Below are 19,727 nucleotides of genomic sequence, written 5' to 3'. Positions count from 1 at the left end.
AAAAAAACAAAAAAACAAAAAAAAAAACAGTTGCCCAATTAAAAAACAAACAAAAAAAAAATAGAAGAAATGTGAGCTCTCTTGGTGCTTTCAGTCCCACTTGAAGGTACATCCACGTGGAAAATGCTTTGAAATTGACTTCTAATGTATAACGTTTATTGTTTATTATATTCTGACTATAATACTTCTCAGTTTAAGAGATATGTACTTAATTCCTGTTATTTCTGACTAGTTCATGGATTCTTAAGATCATAATTAGAATAATTTGATTTCAGATAAATAACCTAAATCAAAGGTAAGCAAATTATGGTTGGGGACAAATGTGGCTCAAGGCTAAGAATGGTTTTTACATTTTTAGAGGATTGTGTAAAAACAAAAATAGAGAATTCCATCGAGATCTATCTGGCCTTGGCCTGCAAAGCCTAACATATATGTACTGTTCTGGCCCTAAATAGTCTGCATCCCTGACCTCTAATAAAGAAACAATCATGAGATTTTAGCTCAAATGCCAAGAATAATGGGTGTCTTGTAAAACTCTTACTGTACCCGTATTTCTTACTAGATGAAGCAAAATTATTCTAATACTTAAAAAAGTATGCTTTTTTAAGAAAGCATGAATATTAAGGCACCATTTATAAAATGTTTGCTATTTTCCCAGTAAGTATCAACCCAGTAGCCAAGGAAAATTATAACTTTCTCCATGCATAAACAATTTTTAGCCAACAGAATCGCTCATATTTATGGTGGATTAGTAATTTCACTTGCTTTGCAATTCTTAAGACTATAAAACAAAACCAGCAGGGTAAAAGAAAATAAATTCTTCATGTTTAACTATACTGGTAGAAAGCTAAAGCTAATCTGCACATTTAAACTAGAACTTTAAGAATAAGACAAGCATAATTAATTCAAACATCTGCCATGGAATTCCCAGAAATACAGTGTTAATAATGCCAACTAAGTGGTCCAGAGATTCCCAAATGGGACCACAGAGTACATATGAGAACCTGTGAGTTGCCTGCATCTGTCACACTGACTGGAAAGCACCGTTTGGCATTTTGTGGCTGACGTCAGGGGACCCTGCACATCTTGCAGTGTGTAGGAGGACATCCTGCCAACAGAGGGCTGTCCCACTCAAAATGCCAATAATCCCTGGACTGAGAATAATACCCAGTGACTGAAAAACCCTTAGCAATGGCCTTTCTATAGGCAAATAACATTGTGTAGGGGGAAAAAGTGAGATAAAAATGAAAAAATAATATAGTTCTGAGATTTTTATCCTCATTCTTTCCTTTTCTGTCCCTCTATAATAGAAAGAAAGGTAGATCAACTTGGCTTAGATCTTAGAAAATAAATTTCTCTCCCTATACCTCACTGGGTTCTCATCTCATTAAGCACAAGAAGAAGTCAGTCAGAGGCTAAGGAAAAGAGAAAGTTGAAAGTCACTCAGTTGTGTCCCCATGACTGTAGCCTGCCAGGCTCCTTGGTCCATCGAATTCTTCAGGCCAGAGTACTGGAGTGGGTAGCCATTCCCTTCTCCAGGGGATCTTCCCAACCCAGGAATCAAACCCAGGTCTCCCGAATCGCAGGCAGATTCTTTACGAACTGAGCCACCAGGGAAGCCTCTCTGTTTACACCAGAGAGGTAAACAAAACAATCCCTGTAGGAAACTGGATTTACTCCCTTAAGAAAATCTTTTTCAACCTCACCAAAACCCATTTCTTCGACATTTCACCTCCAATCATTTGTATGTCTTCTGGTGAATTACTACAAATGATGTGCCATCCTAGGGACTCTATGCCCTTGCTCCAGTTCAGTTCAGTTGCTCAGTCATGTCCGACTCTTCGCGACACCATGAATTGCAGCACGCCAGGCCTCCCTGTCCATCACCAACTCCTGGAGTTCACTCAAACTCATGTCCATTGAGTCGGTGATGCCATCCAGCCATCTCATCCTCTGTCGTCCCCTTCTCCTCCTGCCCCCAATCCCTCTCAGCATCAGGGTCTTGTCCAATGAGTCAACTCTTCGCATGAGGTGGCCAAAGTACTGGAGTTTCAGCTTTAGCATTATTCCTTCCAATGAACACCCAGGACTGATCTCCTTTAGGATGGACTGGTTGGACCTCCTTGCAGTCCAAGGGACTCTCAAGAATCTCCAACACCACAGTTTAAAAGCATCAATTCTTTGGCACCCAGCTTTCTTCATAGTCCAACTCTCACATCCATACAAAGGGAAAAACCATCCCTTTGACTAGACAGACCTTTGTTGGCAAAGTAATGTCTCTGCTTTTGAATATGCTATCTAGGTTGGTCATAACTTTCCTTCCAAGGAGTTTAAGCATTTTTTAATTTCATGGCTGCAATCACCATCTGCAGTGATTTTGGAGTCCCCCAAAATAAAGTCTGACACTGTTTCCACTGTTTCCCCATCTATTTCCCATGAAGTGATGGGACCAGATGCCATGATCTTAGTATTCTGAATGTTGAGCTTTAAACAACTTTTTCACTCTCCTCTTTCATGTTCATCAAGAGGCTTTTTAGTTCCTCTTCACTTTCTGCCATAAGGGTGGTGTTATCTGCTTATCTGAGGTTATTGATATTTCTCTCAGCAATCTTGATTCCAGCTTGTGCTTCTTCCAGCCCAGCGTTTCTCATGATGTATTCTGCATGTAAGTTAAATAAGCAGAGTGACCATATACAGCCTTGACGTACTCCTTTTCCTACTTGGAACCAGTCTGTTTTTCCATGTCCAGTTCTTTTTTTTTTTTTTTTGCTTTCTAAAAATTTCATTGAATCTTGACACATTGGCCTAGCTTTGGGATAACACAAAGGATGCCAAACTTCAAAGCAAAAATGGAAGACATTTTCTGAAGAGGCAGATGCTCAGTTCTGAACTTCCCGATGCAGCTAGCATTCCAAATGAACTCAACAGGATGAGGTAAAACCTCTACTGCGTAACCTAGGACACAGGTGTGGTCTACGTCTTCGCCTTCCATTCTCAGGGTTCTCGCTCTGTCAGGTACTGTTCAGCCAGTGCACAGTGAGATGTGCTTCTCTACTTGAGGGCTTCCTGCATAGAGCACAGCCATCTTGCTCTCTGGGTCACATGGAATCCTGAAACATGTACCATGTAATGGAAAGCCAGGTTTCAAGAAGTAAAAATCCTGAGTGCTTTGAGGGAAGCAAGAGGGCATTCAAATAAAGATTAATAAAAACAATGTCTATAAAGTTCATGGAGGGGCTTGAAGATGAAAACTAAAATTTTTCAACCATGGAAGGGGTTGATCAACACCCAGGGATTGGGCTGCTTGCCTGAAGTGGGAGCCGAGACAGAAATTCAATTCTTTTGAGAATCTACATACATGGTAATTGGCAAAATACATGATAGAACAAAACATATTAATTCCTTTCTTTTGAACATGGCTTTAAAGGGACAGTGAGGCTTGAGTCCTTCCTTCCATGGTCCTGCCTATTCAGCCATCCAGAGCTTGAAGGTCCTGTCATAGAAGCAAGTGGCTATGACCTGCCCATTGGAAGAAATGTCAAGGCCCATCACTTAGCCTTCGTGGCTGGCCAGAGTCTCCAGAGGGGACCAGGCTGGGTGAGTCCAGATCTTGGCTGTGTTATCATAGGCACCAGTAAGGAAGAAATTCCCATGGATAGGCTCAAACTTGACACCTGTCACTAAGTTCTGATGGGCAGGAATGGTACAGACACAGCGTCTCTGTTGAAGGTCCCACACTTTGCAGGTGTTGTCACCACTGCCAGTTGCAATGTGGTAGCCATTGGGGGAGAAATTTATTCCATATATTCCCTTCAGGTGACCTTCTAGGAACATGATACAACATCCTGTGCGCAGGTCCCAAAACCCGGCCAAATGCATCCAGTCCCTCAGGGCCAGCCAAAGAGCCATCTTGATGGAAGGCAATGTCATACACACCCATGCTGTGGCCCTCCTGATGCAGGATCTCCTCTTGAGCTTCCAAATCCCATAAGCGCCATGATTGGTCATAGCAGGTGGTACCTAAGAAATGTCCTGATGGATGCCACATTACATGGGCCACACGCATTGTGTGGCCTCCAATATCTGCCACAGGTTCATCACTGTCAAGGCTCCACAGCTTCACAGAACCGTCAGCAGCACAAGAGGCCAGACTGACGTCTTTTTGGTCCAAGGAGACCATGGATTTGGGATGGAATACGATCCCTCCCACGTTTGTGTTATGGCCTCGAAGAGTGTGAAGGAGGTTTCAATCAGGAACAGACCAGAGCTTGCAAAGCCCACTCCAACAAGCTGTGGCCAGCATTTTGGAATTGGGACTAAAGTAACAGTAGGAAATAGGCCGATCATCCCCAATCTGACTGCAGAAATTATTCAAAGATCAGAGAGATTTGTGCAGCTCTTGCATCTGGGAGGTTCTAGTTGTGTCAGGAATCTCTTTATGAAGATGGGCTTCTTCTAAGCGTTTCATTGCCCTGGGCAGTGAATAATTAGCAATCCACAGTCTAGCAACCTTCAGGTTGTTTGGTCCTTCATGGTCCCAGGTCTGCTGATACTCTTCTTTGGACTTCTTTGATTTCTCATCATCTTTTTTGGTCTTTTTTAAGGCATTGGTACCGACCACTGAGAGGATATTTCTTAACCTTTCTCTTCTTTCAGCAGGACCTTCTCCAAAAAGTGTGATGGGTTCCCCAAAGCTCTAAGGCAAACCTTGACCTCTGAGTTATCTGTGGAAACGTTGATTTGCCAGGCTCGCTTCCTTCTCTCAAACTCTGCTAACACTTCAGCCTGTCTCTCAGTGATGTGCTCTTCAATTTCAAACACTTCTCCAGAGGTTATGTTAGTATTTTCTGCTTCAATTCCTGTTTTGAGTCCTTCTTTTCCCAAAAGCCCAGATTCTCCTTTGGCCAGATGCTCCCTCTCCTTCTCTTCCAAACTTCCATAATAGATGTGTGGTTTCTTCACAACAGGAGCCACTAAGTCATCTGGTGCCTTAGTTTTTTTGGTTGCTGTGGAGGAGGGTCATGAGGAAGCCATGCTGGGCTCTGGGGCCGTGAAGCCCCAGCAAAAGCCGTGCTCTATGTTTCAGACCATCCACGGTGCACCCAGCCCATGTCCAGTTCTAACTGTTGCTTCTTGGCCTGCATACAGGTTTCTCAAGAGCCAGGTCAGGTGGTCTGGTATTCCCATCTCTTTCAGAATCTTCCAGAGTTTATTGTGATCCACACAGTCAACGGCTTTGGCATAGTCAATAAAGCAGAAATAGATGTTTTTCTGGAACTCTCTTGCTTTTTTGATGATCCAGCGGATGTTGGCAATTTGATCTCTGGTTCCTGTGCCTTTTCTAAAACCAGCTTTAACATTTGGAAGTTCACAGTTCACGTATTGTTGAAGCCTGGCTTGCAGAATTTTGAGCATTACTTTACTGACAATATTTTAAGTAGTTTTCTATTAACCATTAATTCTTTATAACATCTAGAAAGTAAGATGATTTAAAATGGTTTATAATGGCTGGGCAGTTGGTTATCAGTCTTTCCTGTTACACATTCATCCTTTGCAAATATTTATCAAGCTAATAAACATAAAATGCCTTAGATCTCCTTTAATTCGTCAACTTGGATAAATTTCTGTCAAAATTCTAGAAGACTGAAAGGTGTCAGAGCCATTCACTAAATCGCACAGGTCAAATAGCAAGGAGTCCTGAGGTTACTTACAGACGTGAGTGATCTGGACGGGAATCTGTAGGGCTGTCATGGGGCTTGGAGAGATGGCAGCATTGTCTTCCAAGCGGGCAACTCTGATCTGAACATGCTGTACACTGGAATTGGAATTACTGTTTGGAACTCCAGGTCCTGATTTATTCTCCAAAAGCGTTGGGTTGTTTTTTTGATTTTCATGTAACTGTTTAAGACCTTTTATCAAGACTGAAGGGAGATGGGTAGACAAAAACAACATTGATTCTCCGACAGACCACCATCTAAGCAGCAAGGGAGGTGGGGGGTAAGGAGGGAAAGTATTTGGAATAAATAGTTGTATATAGGATATGACATCTTACCAAAATAATAATAAAAATATTTAAAAACCACAACCTGTCTGGAAATTTTTAGAAACGTTTATCTATCAAAACAGATTTTTAAAAAAATTCACAACTGAATGTTGTTCTTGCCATCAAAGCTACATTAATAGCCACTGTAAGGAACATAGAAATACAACATTTTCTATGTCTTAGGGCTTCTTGATAAAATTCTTATTTAGGAAGAAAACTAACTAACTTATTTTTATTCAGTAATGAATCGTGTACCCACCCCCTGCCCTGACTCAAATGGCACTTGACTGTTTTAGCCACTGCACGAACAGTCGGCTGTCATCTAACTTACAACCCGAGAGTGGCAGCTGAGCTTTTCCCAACAGCAGTATGCAAACAACTTGAGCTCCTGTAAAGCCAGCTCCTCTACTAATCATGATAAACTACATCAGTCATCCCAGGTGATGCTGTTACCTAAGTATTCCTTCAGTCTAATGGTTATACTACACTTTTTAAAATGCAAAATAAATTTGTAACTGAGTATTTAGGAAAAAAAAAAAATCACATTTTCATCAAGCCAAATTCCTCAGCATTTAATTTACCTTTGCAAAAATGAAGCTGGAGCACTATATCAGTGAGGGTGAATTTGATTACCTAAATCAAAGACAGCACTACCTGGTTCAGTGCCTAAGTACAGAGCAGACAGTGAAGTGGAAAAGTAAGCTATACTTCACTTTTAAACAAACCTAAGATCTCTAGATTTACACAATAAATCAAACTAGAAACTTACCAGCCTTTGTTCTACAAATAAATCTCCACAGAATTTCTCTAAATAATGCAGTTAAGTAATTCAAAATTACTCAATTCATAAAAGTTGATTTAAATGTAATTTCTTACATCTTTGTATGCAGTGGAAACACATGTGAAATTTATTTCCTCTTCACAGTTTATCTGAGAAGAATGTGTGTAAATATGTGTAATTCCATCCTTGGTGCTTTGAGAATTACAAATCATATTAACTCTGCTCAAGGAAAGTTTGTTACCCAAAGAAACAGGACAGAGGTTGAAATAAAATCTACCATGATTAATCTCTCTTCAGCCGAGGCAAAGAACTTCTAACCGCTAAATCCTTGAGTACTTAAGATAAGGTAAGGACTTAAGGAGCAAATAATACATTACCAGGGAACGAAACATCCTTATGGTTTGCGATTTGCCTTTTGATGGTCCACCATTTACTTCGAAGCCACTGTGGTGAACGGACACTGCTCCATCCCTCTGCTAACAGATCCCAGTTTATGTCATTTTCATCAGCTACATCAAGCTCTGCTATCCTATAGATTACAAAATAAGCATCTGTTAGATGTTTGTTTCTCCCCAAGAATCCTCTTCTGACTAGAGGTGATGCCACCGGCAATAAAGGGAATGGCAGGGTGTGTCACTGAGATGCTAGGTACGTGGGAAAGGATGGACTGCGGGAGTGCAGGCCTGCTTCCTGAGCTAAGAGCTAAGACGTACCACAGTGATAGCCTTTTGTTAATGGTACTACCAATGTGCTGAAACATAAATATGGCCAGAACCAGAACTGTGAAGGAAAGGGAAGAGCTAAAAGTTAGAACAGAAAAAGAACAGGCTTAGTTGTATAGTGGTCTATAATGTTTTATAGTGTGTTATATAATGCTATTTTCTAGATCTGAGCTCTTCCAGTTGTAAAATAAAATTACTTAGAAAAGAATGGGGCTTCCCTCACAGCTCAACTGGTAAAAAATCTGCCTGTAATGCAGGAGAACCTGGTTTAATTCCTGGGTCGGGAAGATCTGCTGGAGAAGGGATAGGCTACACATTCCAGGTGGCTTGGGTTTCCCTGATAGCTCAGGCTGAAGTAAAGAATCATCCTACAATGTGGAAGACCTGTGTTTGATCCCTGGATTGGGAAGATCCCTGGAGAAGGGAACGGCTACCCACTCCAGTATTCTGGCCTGGAAAATTCTATGGGGTCGCAAAGAGTTGGATGCGACTAAGCAACTTTCATTTTCAGAAAAGAACTATTTATAAAGATGACTAGCTGGGGAAAAGCTATATTAAAATAAAACTCAAAAGAAAATGATAAAAAGATAAAACAGTGCTTGAGCAGCAACCCCAAACCCCACAATTAACACAAAATAGTACAGCTAAATTTGGGGTTTTAATGATCTATATGTTTTCTAGTTTACTGTCAGGATTTTGATTTTCAGTAGAGAGTAGCCACAAAAGTTCTAGCTGGTAATTTTGGCCACTGAGTCTTAAACCAACTAATTTAACAATAAGTTTAGGATTATTCCTAAAAGCTATCTTTGGATATTTATGAACTGGAAGTGTCTAATTTGATCCAATTTGAAGGTGGGAGATAACTAATGTGGGTTATCTTATTAGCACAGTAGCCAAAGATTGAAGGGCATGGAGACTGACAGCCCTCTTACCCTCAACATGGTCCCTCTTGGCCAGGACTGAGGCACAGTGGTGGGACAGTGGGAAAGCTGCACTGCCGCGGCCTGTGCCACACCTGTTCTGCGGACAGAGGGAGGACTTCAGTCTCCACGCCTTCAATCTGGTACTCTGCACGAGCACTAAATCCACTAAAAGAGGAACAAACACAAAACAAAAAAGAGCTCAATATGAAATAGGATTTTAAACAGTGGCTCTCTATGGAAAAGATGGCATCTATGGAAACCAAAAGAGTAAAGTCAACCTAGACAGCCACAGCAGTTCTGCAGCTTTTGTCATGAGAAGATGTAGGAACAAACCTGAGGATGAGATTGATTTCATCTTCCTTGGTCCACTCGGTACCTCCGCTCTGCTTCCAGTTCAGGTAGTTGAGCCATTTAGAACGACACTGCTTTTCTGAGCGAGTACCCACTCGTTCTGCCACAGCTGCCCAAGACACACCCTGTGTGACTATGTCACCTGGCTCAGTGCTTGTCAATTCATGCACCACCTCTGCAAGTCTCTTTTCTTCTTCTTCTGTCCACTTCCCTGAAAGAAGGAGAGCATCCAGATGACCACTGCTACCTTTTTCTTATTTTGCAAATCAGATTCAGCACTGTATTTCAAAGGACTGATCGAAGTATGCAGTAGTTGTCAGAATTATTTCTGAATGACATGGAAAACCTGTATGTAACTACTAATACAGTTACTAGCCCAGTAAGGTCCTTAGTGGGCTTCCAGGTGGCTCAGTGGTAAAGAGTCTGCCTGCAACACAGGAGACACGGGGTTGATCCCTGGGTCGGAAAGATCCCCTGGAGTAGAAAATGGCAACCCACTCCAGTATTCTTGCCTGGGAAATCCCAGGGACAGAGGAGACTGGCAGGCTACAGTTCATGGGGTCATAAAGAGTTGGATACAACTTGGCGTCTAAACAACAAAGGTTCTTAGTACTACAAGTGAAAATATAGAATCCTAATAGAAAGCACCAACTGACTCTTTAAGGAAAGAAAAACTATCTAAAACATAGCTAGAAAGAATTATATTCTCTCAAGTTATACTGTGTCCTAACTGGGAAGCCATTGATGGCTTGATGGACACAGAAAATTATACTTTTTTCTTAGTCCCACCAAAGATTCCCTGCTGTGCAGAAGTGAAATAGTAAGCTCAACAGAGACCTTTACTTACAGCAATGAATGAGGACGGACAAGTAGAATAACTTGGCTTCCCACCCATTTCAATAAAAACAAAAACTTGATTTATATCATTTCCTTTCCCAACTCCAAGCTGCTGTGATAAAATAGAAGTCTAAGACTGGTATTCACACATATTTCTATTTCAGTTTTTTTTAATCCATAAACCCACTAACAATATCACATGTTCCCTTTGGTCTTTTTCTTTAAAAAAGCTTAAGCAGAAAAACAGGGAAACAACAAAAAAAAAGAGAGACCCTTTAAAAAATGTCTTCCACTCTGTTTCTATTTTCTTATTACTAGTAGCTGCAAATTTCAAAAAGGCTATGTGCTTGCCTTTCTGGGATTCATTCATTCAACTGTTACGCACAGTTCTGGATACCAGAGATTCAAGACAAAGTTTCTGCTCTCCTATTTTAGCATGGCAAAAAAGTAAGGGGAAACTCAGACTGTCGTCTCACAGTGTGGTCAAAAGACAAAACTCCTGATCCAAAACAATAAATAGCAACAAGGAAAGGTAACAGGCAGAGCATTCCTTCAGGCTGGCAATCAGGGAATGCCATAATGTTTTTCCATTATGCTCATAAAAAGGCTTCTATGCTCAATGTCTTACATGAACCTCTGGGGTCCCACTGTAAACCTAAAACTCCCATTTTTGCTTCATTCACTACACAATAAGAGTTGGTGAAATTTTTGTTTTCACTGCCTTAGAGGTAATAATGCTGGTGGAGTGGTTAAGCAGGAAACATTCCTGATTCCACTTTAGGGGGTGAGGTCAAAAATATATTCCCTGGAAGCTCAAGCCCAGCTTGAGAACTAACTGAACTTATTTCTAATTGAAAGACTGAGCACAGGCTGTGGATCCTTCAGATAATTTGAGGGCTAAAAAGGGAACTGTGAGATCATTTATTCTACCGTCATATTTTACAGAGGAAACAGGTTCAGAGAGGTAAGTGAGAGTTGGTGGTGGAACCTAAATACTGCTGTTGGTCACAAAGGTTAGGTTTAACAGTATCATCAATCAGTAATTTGTATACATGAATTGGGTATCTGCGGTCTGGTCTGGGGACTGAAACACCGATCACCATTTTTTTCTATGGAAAAAGTTCTTCAAGTTTGAAATAGGCAAAATATGTACAGCTTTCGGAACACAGCTTCTTCTTAAGTTGGGACATGCCTGAACTGAAGGTTTTCATAAATATGAGCTGATAAGCTGTTGCCAACATCAGTTCAAGAGTCAGATGGACTTAAATTAAAATTACTTCCTGCACATATGCTTTAAAAAGTACCTGTATAGGACAAAAATTTCCCACCTGGAGCAGTTTTGAATTGCTACAAAACGGAAATATGCTAGACCTGAATAAAACCTTTGAAGCTGAGGAGATGTGTCCCTATGAAAATATCACCTTACTACACAAAGCTCAAAAATAAAGGATTAGTTGGGTCTAGTTGAAAAGAAACGGCACTAGAAGAAAAAACCTAAACTTGAATGAGTAGTAAAGCTCTTTCCACAATGGAAGAGCAGGAAGTATGTGAAGGGGCAGGAGGGCTGAATGGTCACGAAGAGCAACAGCGGCGCTCACAGTACCTGTGTTGCAAGTGTCCTTCATCAGTCGGCACCGATCTTTGACGGAAGAGGCACTCCTTCCTAGCGCCGCCCCTATTGTTGCCCAGTCATTGCCATGCTTTATCCGGAGCCTAAAACAAGAGTCTGCCAATCAGCATTTGGTTCAACTGTTTTCTCCCTTTTAATTTCATCATTTATTCTTCATTCTTCTTCTTCCCATTTGACTGGTTTGGAAGTGGTGGGCAGCAATACTTTGAGAGCCAAAGTTTGAAAGTGTGGCCTTTTTTTGGGGTCCACAGTTGTCTGTGGGTGAAAAAAAACAGGCAGCAATTGCCTTTTTCCTGGGTCAGAGAAGAAATAAGTAACTTGGATATGTGTTCAAAAAAGACCAAATTTCCCCTCAGGTTACTGACACAATATCCCAGGCAATCCCCAGATTTTTCCCTTTTGAGTACTCCTAACAAGCTCTTCTGAGACACCTGAAAAATTTCCCAAGTTCTTATGATCATAAACTGGATCAGCCTTTTTTTTGTTTTTTCCTTTCATGATTAACACAATCCGTTAACCCATACTTTATGGTCCCCAAATTATGTTTCCTACAAAATAAGACTGTATAAAGTAGTCAGTCCAGATAGTTGGTGAAAGATCTGCCAACTCTAAATCACTCTAAACTAAGCCATTAGCACAACCTTGGTGTTGATCCCGGTTATGTAAGTTCCCCAAATTTAGTCTTCAGGTTACCAAGAATGGCCATCTTATCTCTTTTGCAACCCCTATTAGTGGTCTAAGGACAACAAGAGAAGACTGAATTTATGGACATGGCTACTCTATGGATTTGATAAGGTCTTTATATGGTCAACTTTGCTTAACAGCAGGATTAAGTTGTACCAGTCTACCAATAATCTCTTGACATTTTTAAAGTAAAATTTTAGAAAACACAAAATATTTTAAAAAGAAAATTAAAAGTCAACCATCAGAATTAATGGGAAAAAGAAGTCAAACTTACTCCTTGAGCTTTTCAATTTCTTCAGGTGTATATCTAGAAATTTAAAGAAATTTTTAAAAGATCAATTAACGAATGCTAAAAGGCTTATCAGAATTTCACTTAGGGAGCCAAATGTTAATCACTTGGCATATTCATAATATTTTTAAAGTAATCAATTTCTAAGTAGATTAATAAAAATTCATGCTTTTTTTCCCTTAAAAACAACAACAACAAATATTTTAAGCTATTAATAAAAGTTAGCACTGTAACAATCTTCTCTGGGAAAATTTAACATTTAAAACGTATTTTCTCCTATGCTGCCTAACACTTGTTTTATTTCAAGTTAGATTCAGGTACTCTAATACCATGGCTATTCTGAAAGATGATGACATGGTAAACTGTAGCTAAAAAGAAAATCTGTGGTCAACTCTTACAAGGCACTGAAAAAATTTCAAGTTCTCCTCTACCCACGCATGGACAACTGATATATTCTTGCTCCAAAGTCAAGACTTTTTTGCAGTAAAGTACTCAACATAACCAATGCAATGTTCTTTTTAAAAGCAGTATCTAATACGCCACACTACTACCATCTAAAATTCCCAAAGAGAAATTTAAAATATGTCAATAACACCATTATTATCATTGCATTGAAGATATGAAGGCTTCCTCTGGGTATTATCTATGACAGAAATCCATGCATTATATCCAGAAATTTAGTTATTTTCTGTTCTGCTTTTATTCAAAAAAGTCACTGACTGCCCTAAGAAATGTTATACTATAAAAATGAATAGGAAAAACATTACCAATGAATTTAAGAGTTTTTTAACATCTACTAAATCTTTAACTACTTTTATACTTTCTTTAACACTACTTTACTCAAAAGCAGATTTTGATGTCTTAATATTAACTGAGCTAAGTCTCAAATCAAACCTATATAAGGTATTTCAGATTCTAATTTCTAAAAGAGGCCTTACTGTAATGAGATTTCACCATATTTACATGTACTTGGAGAATAAAAATATTAACATCGCTCAACAGTGATTTGTAACTGTGTCCAATTAGGCTGTGATCATAATTTTAGTTTAAAAATGACAGTTCCTTAAATATTTCCCATCTAAGTTACATGAAAACATGCAGTATTACAAGTTTTCATACTTTCCCACATGGTTTCTGTCATCGTACATGCGAAGCACTCTTCTATAAACTGCAAACAAAGGCCGGTTCAGACCCCATGCTATAGTCCTGTAGAAATCTTTTCTTTCGTCTTTTGACATCTCAAAGATGATTTCTGTAGCATCTTTTATTCCGCGTGCCTAAATGGGTACATTTCTTTGATTTAGGGATTTCTGATAAAATGCATATGGATATACTATGCTTTTTAAAAGATTTTTTAATGTTAAAACCAATGGCATTTAGAAAAATAACATATTGCTAATTTATTAAGTCAAATAAGAAATAATGATACTTAAATATTCCAAAAATAAGTTGGATATAATTCAATAAAATCCTGCACACCACTTTTAAAATTATAAAAAATTATATCTAAATAAAGTAGAAAAGGAAGAAGTCTTAAAAACAAAATTAATATAATCAAAAATAGAAAAGATAAGCAATGCTAAAAACTGTTTCTTTGAAAACATGCACAAGACTAAATAAAAGACAAAAAAAGATAAACTTAACAACAAACCTTAAAAAAAAGAGCTTAGAGCCTAGAGATCAGATAGTTGAAACTCATGAAAATTTTATGGCAATAAATCTGAAAACTTACATAAAATTTATAAATTTCTAGAAAAAGTCAACTTACCAACTGACTCAGGAAGAGAAAGAAAATCTAACAAGCACAGACCATGAAGAAAATTTAACCAGTTATTAATAATTTTCCCACAATGAAAACAGTAGGCCAAGATGACTTCACAAGTAAATCCTACTAAACAATTAGGAGAAACATAATTCTGATTTTAAACTATCTTAAATATAAAAAGGGGGATAATTCCCCACTCATTTTATTAGACTGGCATAATCTTAAAAGCAAAACCAGACAAGCAGAGTTTCAGAAAAGATTTTTCAGGCCAAGTTCAATCATCAGAATAGATCACCCGAATCCTCAAAATCTTTTAGCACACTGAACCCAGTAATATATAAAAAGGTTAATACACAATGCAAAAAAGTAAGCTTACTCTTGGAATGAGTTTGTGTTAACGTCACAAAGAGTAGTAATTAATTACACAAGTAGACTTACAGGGAAAAAAGTAAAATCTCAACACGTATGGAAAGAGCAATCATAAAATCCAACATTCAAAAAGCATAAAGACTGTAATAATCATAAATGGAGTATAACCTTTAAATATTGTAAATCGCTATGTATATCTGAAACTTATATAATATTGTACACCAACTACACCCCACTTTTACAAAAAGCATAAAGATTAGAAAAGAATCATTTACAGATGTTATACACGTAGAAACCCAAAAATCTATGAAAAAATTATTTAAGAATACTTGCAAGAATGCTGATTACAAATTAACAAAGTCACTTGTATTTCTAGACAAAGCTGATAAAAATCTTTAAAACTGTTCACTAATAATAGCATCAAGATTAGAACTAAATCTTAGGTAAATCATGCAATTCCTTTATGAAGGAAACATAAAACTATTAAGTGAAATTAAAGAGGAACTAACTAAAACAAAGAGCTATAAAATGCTCTTCAGTAGGAAGTCAGAATATTAAAAAGATGTTACTTCCTTTCAAACTGATTCAGGTTCAATGTTGTGTCTGACTCTTTGTGACCCCATGGACTGAATTCTCCAGGCCAGAATACTGGAGTGCATAGTAGCCTTTCCCTTCTAAAGGGGATCTTCCCAACTCAGGGATCGAACTCAGGTCTTCTGCACTGCAAGCAGATTCTCTACCAGCTGAATAGCCTATCCCTTCTCCATTGGATCTTCCCGACCCAGGAATCAAACTGGGGTCTCCTGCATTGCAGGTGGATTCTTTACCAACTGAGCTATCGGGGAAGCCCAATTCAGAGAGCTATAAAATGTTCTTCAATAGGAAGCTAGAATATTAAAAAAAAAAAGTTAATTCCTTTCAAACTGACTCAGATTCAATGTAATCACAATAAAAATTGCAACAGTTTTTCATTCTTTGCAAGCTGAATCTAAATTTATAATGGGAGAGCAAAGGGCCAAGAACAGCCAAGACATTGATGAAGAGAACTGCCTCATCAGATAGATACTGAGGCTTCTGAGACAGTGCTGTACTGGTGTAAGTATCAAACAGAACCTAGGAACAAATTAGAAAAGCTAGAAACACATCTATGTAAGTTTGAGTTAAGACAGAATGGGTATTGTAGACTGGGAAAGGACAGACATTCCCTAATAATGCTGGAACAAGTGTCATCCATACAAAAAGAAAGCAAAAACAACCACAACCCAGTAACACTGAAACGCTATCTCATACCCACAGTAAAAAAAAAAAGACAATGTGAAAGGCAAAACTATATGAGAATATCTTTATGCCCCTGAAACAGAGGAGGATTTCTTAAAAAAGCACACAAAAATACAAAAGTAAAAAGATGATATGACACTGAAATGAAGAATATTTTTTCATCAAATGATACCTAGAGAAAATGAAAAGACAGGCCACTAACTTGGGACAAGTTATCTGTAACACAACCAAATAAACATTAGTATCCAGCATACGATAAGAACATCAAGAAGATTATAAAGATGAACAACCCCATAGAAAAAACTGAGGAAAGACACAAACAGGAATTTCAAAGAGGAAACACAAATGGCCAACAAGCATATAACAAACAATACATAATCAGATAAACACAATTTAAACCCATAATAAATACCTTTTACACCTACCGGAATTAAACAAATTAATAGCAAAAAATGAAAAAGAACCCAAAGGACCATTAACTGTGGAATGGATAACATATATTCACATGATGAAACACAGGTTTCAATTAAAAAAAAAAAAAAACCTATAGGGGATGAATCTCAAAAATCACACTACTGAACAAAAGAAGCCAGTTACAGAATACCCAGAGAATAAACCTACTTATGTAAATTTTAAAACAGGTAAAATTACACTGAAATGCATTATATACACTCTTTTAACTGTATTAAACTGTACAGTAAAAAGTTTCTAAATTTTAGAGTCTTTTTCAAAATTCTTTTATGAAATTTCAAGTCTGGAAACAATTAAACCTAAATGTTTACAAGTACCTAGACGTAAGGCATTGTGTTGCAGGATGATAGTACAGAGAGACGAAAAGACTTTTTCTTGGTTCCTTGTGACAGTATCTTATCTTTTCACCCAAAATATGGAATATATGACATCTAATTAATTGCTTTAAAAACAGCTCCATAATGTTCTTGCAAGAGCACCACATAATAAAAAATCATAGTCAAAAATTAAAATCAAACAAATTATCTCCTCCCAAGATCAGTGTATCTTTTTTCGACATTTCTTATTCTGACAATTCTATCATCCTTCTCCGAAACATCCTCAATGGAAAAAAAATACTCTTAAATTATTCCATCGCCTCACTTGCCTTCTTAGCTAACGTTCAGTCACCAGGCTTCCTCAGAAGACTATTTGCTTATCTGTCTTTTCTTTGCCAATTCTATTTCAACTATTGTAGTTTTTACTACTCACAACCTGGTCAAATGAAATGGTCATCTAAAAGGTCTTATCATAAGGCTTCCCTTTAACCATCAAGTTGGAAGAGTCCTTGGAAATCATCTACTCTAATTTCTTACGTAAGAAATCAGCTTCTTATTTCCCAAATTCAGTGCCTTTTTTTTTTACCAACTGGCTACTAAACCTGTAGCATTTCCCCAATTTTAACTGAAGTGTGTGTGATCAGTGGACAACTTTTAATACACTTCTGGATATATTTCAATAGTCACTGAATTTCTGTTTCTCTTAAAACAATTAGCTTGGTGGGAAGGATTTTCCTTTCCTAATAAAGAAGTAAAAGTTTTTTCTCTCTTTATAATTTATAAAGTGTAGTTTGGGAGGAGTGTAGCTTAAAATTAAGCTTGAGAATGTGGACATACTAGGCAGCAATGTATTTAAAATAATGAAAATTTACACATAAACTACCAAACAGTAGGAGAATAATTAAACTTCAAAGCTCAAGTTCTAGCAGCCAACTGTCTTCGGTTCAAGTTAAAGGGGTTATGTTAATGTACTCTGGGTTTGAACTCTGAATCCCCAACACACATCATTAACTCATAATGTTCCCTCCAGCCCTCAGTCGTGTCCCACTCTTTGCGACCCCATGGAATGCAGCATGCCAGGCCTCCCTGTCCATCACCAACTCCCGGAGTTTGTACTCAAACTCATGTCCATTGAGTCAGTGATGCCATCCAACCATCTCATCCTCTGTCATCCCCTTCTCCTGCCTTCAATCCCTCCCAGCATCAGGGTCTTTTCCAATGAGTGAGCTCTTCGCATCAGGTGGCCAAAGTTGGAGTTTCAGCTTCAACATTAGTCCTTCCAATGAATACTCAGGACTGATCTCCTTTAGGATTGACTGGTTGGATCTTCTTGCAGTCCAAGGGACCCTTAAAAGTCTTCTCTAACACCACAGTTGAAAAGTATCAATTCTTTGGCACTCAGTTTTCTCCACAGTCCAACTCTCACATCCATACATGACCACTGGAAAAACCATAGCCTTGACTAGATGGACCTTTGTTGGCAAAGTAATGTCTCTGCTTTTTAATATGCTGTCTAGGTTGGCCATAACTTTCCTTCCAAGGAGTAAGCGTCTTTAAATTTCATGGCTGCAATCACCATCTGCAGTGATTCTGGAGCCCCCCCAAAAATAAAGTTTGACACTGTTGCCCCATCTATTTCCCACGAAGTGATGGGACCGGATGCCATGATTTTTGTTTTCTGAATGTTGAGCTTTAAGCCAACTTTTTCACTTTCCTCCTTCACTTTCATCAAGAGGCTCTTTAGTTCTTCTTCACTTTCCACTGTAAGGGTGGTGTCATCTGTATATCTGAGGTTATTGATATTTCTCCTGGCAATCCTGATTCCAGCTTGTGCTTCCTCCCAGCCCAGTGTTTCTCATGATGTACTCTGCCCTACTCTACTCCTAAGTCTTACCCCTTTCTTTGAAACCTCAGCTCAAATCCTTACTCTTGTAAATATTTTCTGTACCTGTCCTAACTCTGAGAATAAACTCCTCCTTCTCTGTTCTCATGCATAATTCACAATACGTTATCCCTCACATGGTGCAAACAAAGCCTTGTATCATTCTTCACATGTTTTCAGAATTACCACATGGACTGTTGGCATTTGAAAGGCCAACACTATGTATTAAGGCAATTTCTATCTCTAGTGCTTTAAAAATTGTTTTCATCAGTCTTTTAATGAAGAGGATGACTAAGCCTGAATATGAAACAGGATATAAGCCTGAATATGAAAATGAACTGGAGAAGGCAATGGCACCCTACTCCAGTACTTCTGCCTGGAAAATCCCATGGACAGAGGATCCTGGTAGGCTGCAATCCACAGGGTCGCTAAGGGTCGGACACGACTGAGCAACTTCACTTTCACTTTCATGCATTGGAGAAGGAAATGGCAACCAACTCCAGTGTTCTTGCCTGGAGAATCCCAGGGATGAGGGAGCCTGGTGGGCTGCCGTCTATGGGGTCGCACAGAGTCGGACACAAATGAAGTGACTTAGCAGCATGAAAATGAACTAATATTTTTTAAGGGAAAGGACTAGTGCAATGTCATAAATTCAAGGAAAATGCATCTCTTAGGCTTTACACAGCATAAACTTTAATTTATAAGCTGCTTGAAAAGATAGAACTTTAAGATTCTGAGACTATTAAAATTCTGTCTTAACTTTGGGGTGTTACCTAAAGCAATAAACCTGTTTTAAACTGAGAATTCAAAATGTGTAAATATACTATAATACAACTGAAATTATTAAGCTACAACATGTTAGCCAATTATCCATTACATAATTACTAAAAAGTGCTACTTTGGTATTTTGCAATTGGCAATCAAAAAATTCATGAAACAAAAAATATGCCGTAAGATACCTTCAAATAGCGTTCAATATTGTTCATCAAAATATCAATTTCTTCCTTGGACCACATCCCCTGCTTCCATTTATGTCCTTTAAAAGAAAACAAGTAATGCTATTGATAATGTTATTTTTGGGAAGAAAAGAATGTAGCTAATTTAATGTCTTATTCATCTGAAATCTGAAAGATTCCTAGGTAAAGTTGCTTCTGTGACCTCTGGTTTTTAAGAAAGAATACAAATAACTCTAGTAAACAGGGGTGGTAAGTAAAGAGTCATAAAAAATACTTCCTCTTAATTACATCTCTTACCCTTTTAGCAGGATAGGACTTATAAAACGTGTAAAAGCCAAATCACAGTCAAAACTTTCTGAAAAATTTCTGTAGTGAAAAATAAGTTTTATGGAAAAAAAAAAACATATAAAAGATTCTAGGACAAGGTAA

General features: G+C 38.2%; 1 protein-coding gene and 1 pseudogene across 6 annotated transcripts in view; both read right to left on the bottom strand.

The window, feature by feature from the left end:
• Positions 1–19,727, bottom strand: part of DMTF1 (cyclin D binding myb like transcription factor 1) — a 49,581-nt gene that overhangs the window by 6,357 nt on the left and 23,497 nt on the right. For 4 of the 5 annotated variants that reach the window (XM_018047293.1, XM_018047289.1, XM_018047290.1 and 1 more), the window contains 7 exons: positions 19,302–19,378; positions 13,380–13,537; positions 12,246–12,278; positions 11,261–11,370; positions 8,803–9,031; positions 7,202–7,353; positions 5,712–5,921 (listed from right to left, as the gene is read on the bottom strand). In XM_018047293.1, coding sequence (XP_017902782.1) covers positions 5,712–5,921; positions 7,202–7,353; positions 8,803–9,031; positions 11,261–11,370; positions 12,246–12,278; positions 13,380–13,537; positions 19,302–19,378 — 969 coding nt within the window. The remainder of the gene's footprint in view (positions 1–5,711; positions 5,922–7,201; positions 7,354–8,802; positions 9,032–11,260; positions 11,371–12,245; positions 12,279–13,379; positions 13,538–19,301; positions 19,379–19,727) is intronic. The other variant, XM_018047292.1, reaches the window with a different exon arrangement.
• Positions 2,723–5,190, bottom strand: LOC102179731 (annotated as a pseudogene). The gene has a single exon (XR_001295582.2). The product of XR_001295582.2 is annotated as a U4/U6 small nuclear ribonucleoprotein Prp4 pseudogene (transcript).

This window comes from Capra hircus, chromosome 4, assembly GCF_001704415.2.
Source record: "Capra hircus breed San Clemente chromosome 4, ASM170441v1, whole genome shotgun sequence".
In the NCBI taxonomy this organism is placed as follows: domain Eukaryota; kingdom Metazoa; phylum Chordata; class Mammalia; order Artiodactyla; family Bovidae; genus Capra; species Capra hircus.
Note: the sequence above shows the minus strand (reverse complement) of the source record. Positions and strands in the feature narration are given on the sequence as shown.